The sequence below is a fragment of the Pygocentrus nattereri genome, chromosome 29 (assembly GCF_015220715.1).
Source record: "Pygocentrus nattereri isolate fPygNat1 chromosome 29, fPygNat1.pri, whole genome shotgun sequence".
Classification (NCBI taxonomy): domain Eukaryota; kingdom Metazoa; phylum Chordata; class Actinopteri; order Characiformes; family Serrasalmidae; genus Pygocentrus; species Pygocentrus nattereri.
In genome coordinates, this window is record NC_051239.1 from 19943855 (window position 1) to 19955724 (window position 11870).

An 11870-nucleotide genomic window follows, 5' to 3' on the forward strand; every position below is an offset into this window, starting at 1 on the left:
CTGAAGCACATGTAAAGATATCAAAATCCAAACTGAAGCACATGTAAAGATATCAAAATCTAAACTGAAGCATGTGTAAAGATCTTAAAATCCAAACTGAAGCATGTGAAAAAAGATATCAAAATCAAAACTGAAGCACATGTAAAGATATCAAAATCCAAACTGAAGCACATGTAAAGATATCTAAATCTAAACTGAAGCATGTGTAAAGATATCTCAAAATCCAACCTGAAGTACATGTAAAGATCTCAAAATCCAAACTGAAGCATGTGTAAAGATATCAAAATCTAAACTGAAGCACATGTAAAGATCTCAAAATCCAAACTGAAGCACATGTAAAGATATCAAAATCTAAACTGAAGCATGTGTAAAGATCTCAAAATCCAAACTGAAGCATGTGTAAAGATATCAAAATCAAAACTGAAGCACATGTAAAGATATCAAAATCCAAACTGAAGCACATGTAAAGATATCAAAATCTAAACTGAAGCATGTGTAAAAAGATATCAAAATCAAAACTGAAGCACATGTAAAGATATCAAAATCCAAACTGAAGCACATGTAAAGATATCTAAATCTAAACGGAAGCATGTGTAAAGATATCTCAAAATCCAACCTGAAGTACATGTAAAGATCTCAAAATCCAAACTGAAGCATGTGTAAAGATATCAAAATCTAAACTGAAGCACATGTAAAGATCTCAAAATCCAAACTGAAGCACATGTAAAGATATCAAAATCTAAACTGAAGCATGTGTAAAGATATCAAAATCTAAACTGAAGCACGTGTAAAGATATCAAAATCAAAACTGAAGCACATGTAAAGATATCAAAATCTAAACTGAAGCATGTGTAAAGATATCAAAATCCAAACTGAAGCATGTGTAAAGATATCAAAATCCAAACTGAAGCACATGTAAAGATATCAAAATCTAAACTGAAGCACGTGTAAAGATATCAAAATCCAAACTGAAGCATGTGTAAAGATATCTAAATCCAAACTGAAGCATGTGTAAAGATATCTAAATCCAAACTGAAGCATGTGTAAAGATATCAAAATCTAAACTGAAGCATGTGTAAAGATATCAAAATCTAAACTGAAGTATGTGTAAAGATATCAAAATCTAAACTGAAGCATGTGTAAAGATATCAAAATCTAAACTGAAGCACGTGTAAAGATATCTAAATCTAAACTGAAGCACATGTAAAGATATCAAAATCCAAACTGAAGCATGTGTAAAGATATCAAAATCCAAACTGAAGCACGTGTAAAGATATCAAAATCCAAACTGAAGCACATGTAAAGATATCAAAATCCAAACGGAAGGACGTGTAAAGATATCAAAATCTAAACTGAAGCATGTGTAAAGATATCAAAATCCAAACTGAAGCATGTGTAAAGATATCAAAATCCAAACTGAAGCACATGTAAAGATATCAAAATCCAAACTGAAGCACATGTAAAGATATCAAAATCCAAACTGAAGCACATGTAAAGATATCAAAACCTAAACTGAAGCACATGTAAAGATATCAAAATCTAAACTGAAGCATGTGTAAAGATATCAAAATCTAAACTGAAGCATGTGTAAAGATATCAAAATCCAAACTGAATCATGTGTAAAGATATCTAAATCTAAACTGAAGCATGTGTAAAGATCTCAAAATCCAACCTGAAGCATGTGTAAAGATATCTAAATCCAAACTGAAGCACATGTAAAGATCTCAAAATCCAAACTGAAGCATGTGTAAAGATATCAAAATCCAAACTGAAGCACATGTAAAGATCTCAAAATCTAAACTGAACCATGTGTAAAGATCTCAAAATCCAACCTGAAGCACATGTAAAGATATCTAAATCTAAACTGAAGCATGTGTAAAAATATCTAAATCCAAACTGAAGCATGTGTAAAGATATCAAAATCCAAACTGAAGCATGTGTAAAGATATCAAAATCCAAACTGAAGCATGTGTAAAGATATCAAAATCTAACCTGAAGCACATGTAAAGATATCTAAATCCAAACTGAAGCACATGTAAAGATATCTAAGTCCAAACTGAAGGACATGTAAAGATGTTTCGAACTAGATAAAGTCAACTGTGATAAGAGAACAAGTGATAAGCTGGAACTTCCGAGGAGGACTTGAAGGCAGCATTACATTAATGTTAGCATGTTTGTATTTGTTAGCCTATGTTTTAGTCACTAAGTCAGGATTGGTTGATACCACAGGGATTCCCAGTGTTTATATGATGTATTTGCATTATGCTTGCTGGGTATTGTAGGGGGGGTGCAGTGGTGAATGAAAATGTAAAAATGATATATAATTATGTCAAACTAATGAGGCCAAGGGATAGAATGCCCACTACAGAATACAGAATAACATGACAAGCAACATATTACACTCTAGTTTGTTGTTCTCCGGCAGGGTGGACCGATGGTGCAATTTAGATCTCCTGCAGCAGATCAGCGGGGAAGAAGCCCAGTTTGCGGCCTGTACTGACCTTCAGATAGCCATTCACCTCCTCTCCTTTCTTCACCACAATCTGCACAAAACAGAAACATAAATCACTCTCTAATACTATGAGAAAAAATGTTTTCTTCTCTTTAGCTCATGTTTGGTACACAGTTGTTTCTCATTTTACTACAAGGATAGCAAAGCTATGGCCCAATTAGTAATATAGGATAACAAAGCACATGCAAATGGAAGTTGAGGCCACTAGGGGGCTCCAAATCAGCATATAATTCATCAGGAAAATATGTTGTAAAGGGTCATTTCCAGTTTTCTTACATTCCAGTTTTTTCCTTGAGATTCAATTATGAGTTTGTACTAAAAAAAACTAAAGTCATTCATTTTTACATGATCACTATCCAGCCTCCCTTAGCATTAATACGGACTGTTTCTGGCACTGCACCTTTAAAAACCGATATACTGTACATAAATGACCTTTGTTCTGATTGTCTGCTCCGCCTTGCATCTCATGCAAAAACCAAAAACTAGTCCAGGCTGAAACATTCCTTATAACTTCAGCATGAGCGGATGGGGCTAAACTTCTGTAGGCCACAAATATACAAATGTAGTCATTTTCATGACATCACAAAAGTAGTGAATTCAAAACAAGCTTTGTGGTTTAGTTTCCAAATATGGAATGAACTGGGGAATGTTTTGAAACTTTGTCTGTTTTTTTTGCATACTATATCAAATGTATTCATTTTAAAAAAGAGAGGAAAATTCATTCTGCCATGATCCAAAAAAAAAAAAAAGTGGAACAGGTTACTGTGATGATACGTGCCTCCGATTTGAATCACTTTACAGATGATGTACAGATTTACATGTGTGTCATTCAGTTACCTGAAATAAATGATGATGCAGTGCCCTGTGACCGGAAGGTTGCCGGTTCGATCCCCAGAGCCGACAGCACATGACTGAGGTGTCCTTGAGCAAGACACCTAACCCCCAACTGCTCCCCGGGCACCGTGGATAGGACTGCCCACTGCTCCGGGCAAGTGTGCTCACTGCCCCCTAGTGTGTGTGTATTCACTAGTGTGTGTGAGTGGTGTTTCACTTCACGGATGGGTTAAACGCGGAGGTGGAATTTCCCCGTTTGTGGGATTAATAAAGTATCGCTCAACTTAAATGTTATTCATGTGCGACAGATTGACACATTTCAATCATGTGAACTGACATCACTCTTTCTTTTCAGTGTAGATGATTTTTAAGGACTCCAGTTTCACAAAAAAAAATTATGAAAGTTGCATAAATGATTTGCATTGTTTTGAAATAAGTTGTGGGAAGCTAGGAGGGGGAAAATAGGAGGGGTCCAAACACCCCTTCTAATTAGTGATCCTTACCGCCTCTTTTGCAGTACCGATTTGAACAAGCCCTCATCCACCTGACCTCGTCATTTCCCCTTGGGCAATGCCCAAGCCATCTTAGGGGGCGAGGGTTCAAGGAAACAACAGTGTTGACTTTAGCAGCAGATTTGCCCAGAAATCACTGCGACATGATGCACTTCACTTTCCAAACCCAAACATAATGGCAGCCAAAGCTGTTCATAAGCTACAGAAATAAACTGCCTTAAAATGCTTAACATATCAACACCAAAACATTGGATTGGCTGGGCTTTAAGGTACAAACTCCTCCATCTGTTATAAATGACTGCTAATACAACTTCATCACTTTTCTCTCAATTACTCACACACATTATGTGCGTTATTCAACTTCTTAAAACATTTAACTTCTTTTGCATTATTATGGCCAGTCAGTTAGCTCACTGAGGCTAACCTGCCAAGGGCCAGTGTGTTCGTTTGAATAATCTGTAAATGGCCACTTGTGTTAGGTGTGACACACAGCCGAGAGGTGAGTCAAAGTGGGTGAATGCGAGGTAAAAAAAAAAGAAGAAGAAGAAGAAGAACTGAAATTTGGCTTTAGGATTTACAAACTACATCAAATTCTTTTCTCCAAAAAAGATTTTCCATGATTAGGGTCATTAGGGTGGAGACAGTAATTAATGAAGTGTGACTTTTCTATGCAAGTCTCACTTGTACAATCTCCATTTGAAAGCATTGGTCATCATGCCCACCGCCAAGCATCAGCTAGGGAGGTATGAGGCCCCAGGCATTGAGATGTGGGGCAGGGGAACTGTGTTCTCTGGAGTGATTGCGCTCACCTCTGAGATGAGCTTGAGTGGTGTTTGTGATCCAGAACTAATCCTCCAAGAGCAGTACCTGACCTCACTAATGCTCTCATAGTTGAATGCAATCAAATCACAGCAATAGGAAAGCCTTGCATGAAAAGTAGAGGCTACAGCAAAGGGGGGGACAAACTCCCTATTAATACAGTTCTATGCTAATGTTTGAACACTCCTGGTCAAATGACATGTTTTGTTGTTTTTTTTTTCAGGTGGAAAGAAGTTAACGACATTCTCTACAGGTCACAAACTTAAATATGGCATTTTCTATTTATTTGCTGAGTTTTGCACAGTCTGGGCAAAAGTAAAACACAAAAACGTGTGATTACTTATTAGGTTTCATTTTTCCATGATATGTTAAATTAAGTAAGTAAGTGATACTGTTTTGATCCCACAACCGGGGAAATTCCACCTCCGCATTTAACCCATCCGTGAAGTGAAACACCACATACACACTAGTGAACACACACACACTAGGGGGCAGTGAGCACACTTGCCCGGATGGGTGGGCAGCCCAATCCGCAGCGCCCGGGGAGCAGTTGGGGGTTAGGTGTCTTGCTCAAGGACACCTCAGTCATGGATCAGCCCTGGGGATCGAACCGCAACCTTCCGGTCACAGGGCCAGTTCCCTAACCTCCAGCCCACGACTGTCCCCCAAATATGGAGATGCAGGGGATTGAACCCTGGACCTCGTACATGCAAAGCATGCGCTCTACCACTGAGCTACATCCCCTCAATTAATCAAATAAACAGTAATTGTGCATTAATATTTGCAGAAGGGTGTTCGTTGTATAACTTATTCTCACTCAGAAAATCAACAAAACATGTCATTCCTTACTTTTAGATAAAACACCGACTGAGTAGGTGTCTATAAAAGTCAGAGCCAAGAATGATTGCATCAAGACTCAAGTTATAATTATATCAATGTTTAGAATGTTTCCAAACTTGAGATATATATAGTTTTACTACAAAGAGATCACTTCATTATAAATAAATCAATTCAGCTCTAACACACACACTCAGACACGCTTACATACCTGGTCTTTCTTTAGCGTGATCTGGCCCATCTCTCTGTTCCCCACGAATGATCGAGTGACCTTGTAGACTCTCTCTCCTGCACGCACTCTGATGATGTAAGTCATTGGCAGGTAACCTGTCTTCTCTCCAATCTTACCCTGTGTCACATACACATGAGTACTGTCACAATGTATCATGTTAATTACAGGGCATGTGGTCCTAAAAGCAGCAGCACACACACAGATATAAGATATTAGAGCAAGACTTTAGCATGGTCAAAATATCAGATAAAACTCACCCTCCACCATTCTTCATTAGAGTCATCAATAACTGTAATACGATCTCCAGGGCTGGAACACACATATCCATTGATATACATTTATGCTTATGTGTTTTTGTAGTCACTGCTCCAGACAGGATCAATAACTCAACTCTTAACATTATACACAGGCAGCTTCTTAGAACAATAACTGGAACCCTTGGTAAAGACGGCCATAAAAGAAAGGCATGTAAAATGAGACCAATGTAACCTTTAATTTAGTCAAAGACTTTAAACCCCTTTATCAGTATTGCTACTTTGAACAGAGCTGTCACTCGTCAACTCGTCATGGGGACGAAATGTTTCAGAATGGCAGAATCAAGCTTTTAAAACAAGGCCATTCTCATCAAGTATATTTGCTGTTATGTTGGCAAAGGAACATTGCACAAGTACTAATTGCAGGGGTTACAGTAATTGTGACACGGTTTTGCTCAAAAATGTCATTTAAATCAAAAATGTAATCCATTTTTTTCTCATATTTGCATTATGAGATTACATCAAGCTTTAAAAATCTTTAAATGCAGTTGTAAAGAAACCTAATGTGCACGTACTGGAAATCCAGGTCGTCCTTCTCTATTGCTCTGAAGCGGTACAAAGCCATGTAGTAGTGAGACTGACTGAAGGTCTGCTGCTGCTTCTTATTCTAAAACATAAAATAAATACACACTGTCAGCGTTTATTGTGCTTATATACATATTCTCCATCACATGCTTAGTAATGTGTCTTACTAACGTGCTCACGTTCGGGCACTCCCATTTTAGAGTACAAAAGTGTAACATATTTACATATTTGCGTTTATGTTTTAAAATAAAAAAAAAAATTTAATTAAAAAAAATAAAATCTGCATTTTTCTGAATTGTTTGTCTGTATATTTTCTCTCGCCTCCCAAATTGAAAAGAAATAAACAACCAAACAGTGATTTCAGTATTCCAATACTGGCACGTCAAGTGCTCGAGTGCACATCCCGACACATTCATGTGCAAAAGTCTTCTGCTTATTAAAACGCCACATGACAGTAGAATGAATACAAACCAGCATTAATGCAGTAAAAAGTCTTTTTCTCAGGTCCCTATAACTTTAGCTCTATACTGCATATATACTTGTATAACTGAACACAGCGTTCTCAGAATGTACGTGTACATCTTTTATATTACTTTTCTCATGTTTTTAGTATTTGATCTAAATTTGACATCTGCGCCAAGAGAAGAAAATTCCTTGTACATCTTGTGACCGGTGGATCTTTTCTTGTATATTTATCAATAGTATTTCTCTCTACAAGCTGATGAGACCTGGAATTCTGGCATCATGTACCTTGTCATCTGTAGCTGTCTTGTCTTTCTTATCTCCATCCGGCTTTCCTGTAACAATAACGCAGGAAAGCGTGGTCATGGTTCAGTCAGTGCACAGTATGGGCTTGGATCAGCTAACATGCTGGTTTCGAACACATAAAGCAATTTCCTCTTTTAAATGAATAACAGAAATAGTTTTGCTGGGCTTTCTGAGTTGCACATCACTAGAACATGCACAGAAAGCGAACGCTTTTTTTGTTCAACAGTAAAAAGCTCAAACCTTCCCTTTGAGGTGGGGCAGATGACACCCAGATCCAGGTTTGTAGCTAGTCATAATGTACGTTTTCAAAATGAATGAACTGTAAAAAATGGAGGCCTAAAATTAAAAATGCTCAGTGGACGAAAGTGAAACATCTTAGTGCTCAAAAAAGTAACAAACTACTTGCAACACATTCCAGTCTTGAAGGAACAGCCCAACAGCTTCCTTAGGCAAATATAACAGTTTGGACATCAGGTAGTTGAACTGCTTATATGCTTTTAAGGCTCAGCAGCAGAAATCAAAGGTCAAATTTCTTACTTTTACAGCACATTTCACAACGAAAAACCCACCAGAACCATTTATCCACAGAAATACGGTACAGGTGTGCTATGAAAGCACGTCCAACATCACGTCTGGACACTTTATCTCTGCAAAATTATTAAATCTGTCAACTAATTGATCTCACGAGTGTTTAGATTTTTCTTGGTCCGTAGCTGTAAAAACCTCTTATAGAATCCTAGTGTTTTTCATTGAGTGCACATTGAGTGAAGAAAAATAAAAAAAGGTTGATTTGTCAACGATGACGAAGGTTCACAGCCTCATCAGCATCATCATCTCGCCAGTAAGAAGACCTCAGTAACTGTGGAATTCACAGGACGCTGAACTGACAAGGAGAATCACTCCCAAACGTTTAACTATCAAGTTGCATAGTTGGAGGTAGAATTAATTCATCATATTATTTATCATAATATCATTTATCATATTATTAAGTCCCGGTTTGTACGGCGTCTCAGAGTGACGTAGATAAGCTGTGTAAACAAATTACTTAGTTAAAATAACACTGTAACTATTGCTCTTACCTTCCCCCCCTTCTTCATCCTCTTTTGGCTGCTGGGCCTCTTCCTCTTCCATCATCATCATCATCATCTTGTCCAAACATTAGATGTTGCAAATTTAAAGATTAAAATGCGATGTCCACGTGATAATAGTTCAAATTAAGTATGCGTTTGTGAATGTTGTGTATTATGTGAGGAGGCGATTTTCATATGTTTTTGTTTTTATTTTTTTAAAACATTGACAAAGCGATTTTTAACACGGAAGAAAGGATATTCATCCATTTCATTTATAAATAATTGCATGTTTTGTATATGTACAGCTTGTTCATTTGTATTTGTCTTTGTGTTTGTTCAGCTGTTCTATGTGTCCTGTAATACTCCACCATTGCCAATTTGTCCCCAGTTCACTACATATTTTATAGGTAAATATTTACAGACTGGAGCCTGACTGTCTTTGTCAAACCCCCTACCATGTCCATTAAAGGAAAGAGACACCGTGGGACCACCACTGAATACTGCTGCATTGAGAATAGTCCACCAAACAAAAATACCCCAGACAACAATGGTCTGGTCAGCACTGGTCACAGGATGGTACTTTTCCACTGATAGACATTTCTTGAATGACCAAATGACACATGCACCGTAATATGGATTAATATGTACTGTAATAGAATTTACTTACATTCTTTTTATCTTCTGATGCCTTCTTCCTCTCCTTATTGGCCATGATAACCCCAACACGCAGTGTATCAAAGACTGGGTCACTGCGATTTTGATGGCCTACAAACACACATATACACATTTGTGTTAGGAGAGCTTCTTTTGTAAAGTTGCTTCTAAAAGTATTGAGACTGCCAACATCTACCTGAGTACAATGAAAAGTACCCTATATAGTCCTATATACACTTTGTACTTTTTAATAAAGTACATTTCTTTTCCTTTATAAATCTAGCGACTATGTGACAGGGAAGAGAAAGGGTCACATCACCCCCCCTGCTGTTTACGTTCCAAAAAAGCCAAAATAAAAAAAAAAAAAACGTACAAAGTCTGTCACATAGAAAACGTCAGTAATGAGCCGGTGCCCCGCTGAGTCACAGGTTTTATAGTTATAGCTATTGTAGGATAGCTCACTTCCCCAAGGCACATTTGCTAGCTAAGTTAGCCAACAGGTAATAAATAAATAAATAAATAAATAAACAGCTTTTAAGTTTAATAAATAGCGATCATACTTGCTATTCTAAACAATTAAGTAAGAAGAAATGAGCCCAGATCCCGTTTAGTTCCTAAGTTCAGCTGGTCGCTCAGGCCAACAGCCACGAGTGGAAGTTCAGAAGTTCAGTGGCGAAGTGACCGTTTCTGCTTTGCCGCTCGTAATAACGCCTTGTTTTTCAGTGATTTGAAAACGAACGCAGATGACAAACCTGCCAGCACATGTTTGTCATGTGGGCTGGTACCATTATCTTTTCTCTGGCTCCACTAAGCCTGATGCCTCTGAACACATCAGGGCTGAACTGAGGCCTTTGTGTAGCTGGACGATGCTGCGCTTCGATTGGCTTTCAGACCTGGATCTTTTACAATGGACCAGACTTTCTTCTTGCAGCTTGGTTCGCATGCCAATACACACATGCTTTCTTTCTCCGCAATGGATATGAAAAAAGTAGCAAAGTAAAAAAAAAAAAATGTCATAATAGATGAGCTCAAGCAACTCACTGAAAACATTCAAACGTGGCAAGTAGTTGAGCACGACTGAAATGTTATTCAACACAATATTTGCCCAAATAAGCCCATTTAAATAAAGTAATTGGGGTGATGTAATGTATTTTAATTGTTTGCAACCACTTGCCACAATATGGTGTCGGCATAAAATATAAAGAACCAAACATTACATTTTAAATTCAAATGCTCTTCAACTGGACAAACAGCAAAGAGGAATGGCCACTCAGTAATACTACTGCAGCCGAAACAGCCGACATAGCAGGCAGGTCATTTCTGACCAGACATTGTCCATTCAGGTTGGCACAGACCCACATCCTACCACCCTACAGCCCAGATCAGAACGACACAAACGAAACATGGTTACATCTTCAACTGAACCGTAACAAGGTAAAATCTCTCCTACAGGCACGGCGTGTGCAGGACACTACAGTGCTTTCGCATGGTGTCGTACATTGTAGTGTGTGTACTGCGACTGATACTCACCAGGGTTATTTATCTCCTGATCATACAACGGGGAGCTGTATGCTCGTCTGAAACCTGGTGGCTGAAAAGGCAAGAGACTTTATCTTTATCATGTTAACAGATGACAAGCTTACATTATACCATTTTGTGTGCACAGTTTGACTCTTATGCTACAGTTTGAAGTTGAGAGTCTGACACACTGATGAATGATGCTGATCTCAGTCTGATATACGCACTATTTTGCCAAAGCATCTCTGGAACTCCACATATGACTGGCAGGCATGATGAATGTTGGTCTTGCAATTCTTGCAGCGCAGGGCAAACTTGTTATTGACTGTGAAACAGGGGAGAGGGAGGAGTTAGAGAACCAAAATTATAGAACCAAAATAAGTCATAGGCCATTTTTAAATGTTCATGGGGAAATAAACAGGGTTCTAGTTAAGGCAGCTCATAAATTTCTATAGCTCATTGGCTCATGTGTGTTTGAGTAGCTGGGTTTGTGTGTATGAGCAGTTAAAGTTAAAGATTGCAAATTTTTTGAGGTAGTTCAGATACCGATTGCTGAAAAGCAACCCAGAATACTGAGATTTAACTTCTACAGTGACAAGAAACATTTATCTGCTATCTGTTAGATGTTAGATAAAAGGAAACCAGGGCTTGCAATGTCTATATATATATATATACATATGTGTGTGTGTGTGTGTGTGTGTGTGTGTGTGTGTAATGGTGGTGATTGGAACCCTATGTCTGAAAAAGATATATATATATATAATCTTTTTCAGACATAGGGTTCCAATCACCACCACTATTAACAATTCTAACTCAGTGAATTTCCCATTTTTCTCAGTGAATGACATTGTACATCAAACCATTCTAAATGACCACAATGATTGAATTATGCACAAATATTGAAGAACTGGTGCAATTCCTGTTTAACTGCACAAGGCTATTGATTCAGCTCGGCCTTAGACTCGTATTGTGAGGATTTTGCACCATCTAATAATCTTTTTCACAGTACAATACAGTATTCAGAAAATGCTCAGTGTGCTATGAAATGACTATAGGACAGGTAGCTTTCTGTCATGACTCAGCAAATGACTGCGTAATAACCAGTATTACTATTTACTATTTCCATAGAACAGTAAGTATATAAAACTACAGTGAAAGGAATGCTAATAATTGACTTTAATTTTGTGATCAAGTATTTTACAATGTAGGTTTTACACATCTGGTAAAACTAGTGCACTTGATCTGTGATCACAGCTCTATGCCCTTTAATCATTT

General features: G+C 37.7%; 1 protein-coding gene and 1 non-coding gene across 2 annotated transcripts in view; both read right to left on the reverse strand.

Annotated features, from left to right (window-relative positions):
- Positions 1–1681: 1681 nt before the first annotated feature.
- stac3 (SH3 and cysteine rich domain 3) overlaps positions 1682–11870 on the reverse strand; it is a 13083-nt gene continuing 2894 nt past the window's right edge. The window contains exons 5-13 of the mRNA XM_017683753.2: positions 10823–10920; positions 10608–10668; positions 9091–9188; positions 8433–8499; positions 7336–7382; positions 6576–6667; positions 6004–6055; positions 5726–5863; positions 1682–2543 (exon numbers count right to left, since the gene is read on the reverse strand). Coding sequence (XP_017539242.1) covers positions 2445–2543; positions 5726–5863; positions 6004–6055; positions 6576–6667; positions 7336–7382; positions 8433–8499; positions 9091–9188; positions 10608–10668; positions 10823–10920 — 752 coding nt within the window. The 3' untranslated portion in view covers positions 1682–2444. The remainder of the gene's footprint in view (positions 2544–5725; positions 5864–6003; positions 6056–6575; positions 6668–7335; positions 7383–8432; positions 8500–9090; positions 9189–10607; positions 10669–10822; positions 10921–11870) is intronic.
- On the reverse strand, positions 5350–5421 carry trnaa-ugc. The gene has a single exon. It is a non-coding gene; the product is annotated as a tRNA-Ala (tRNA).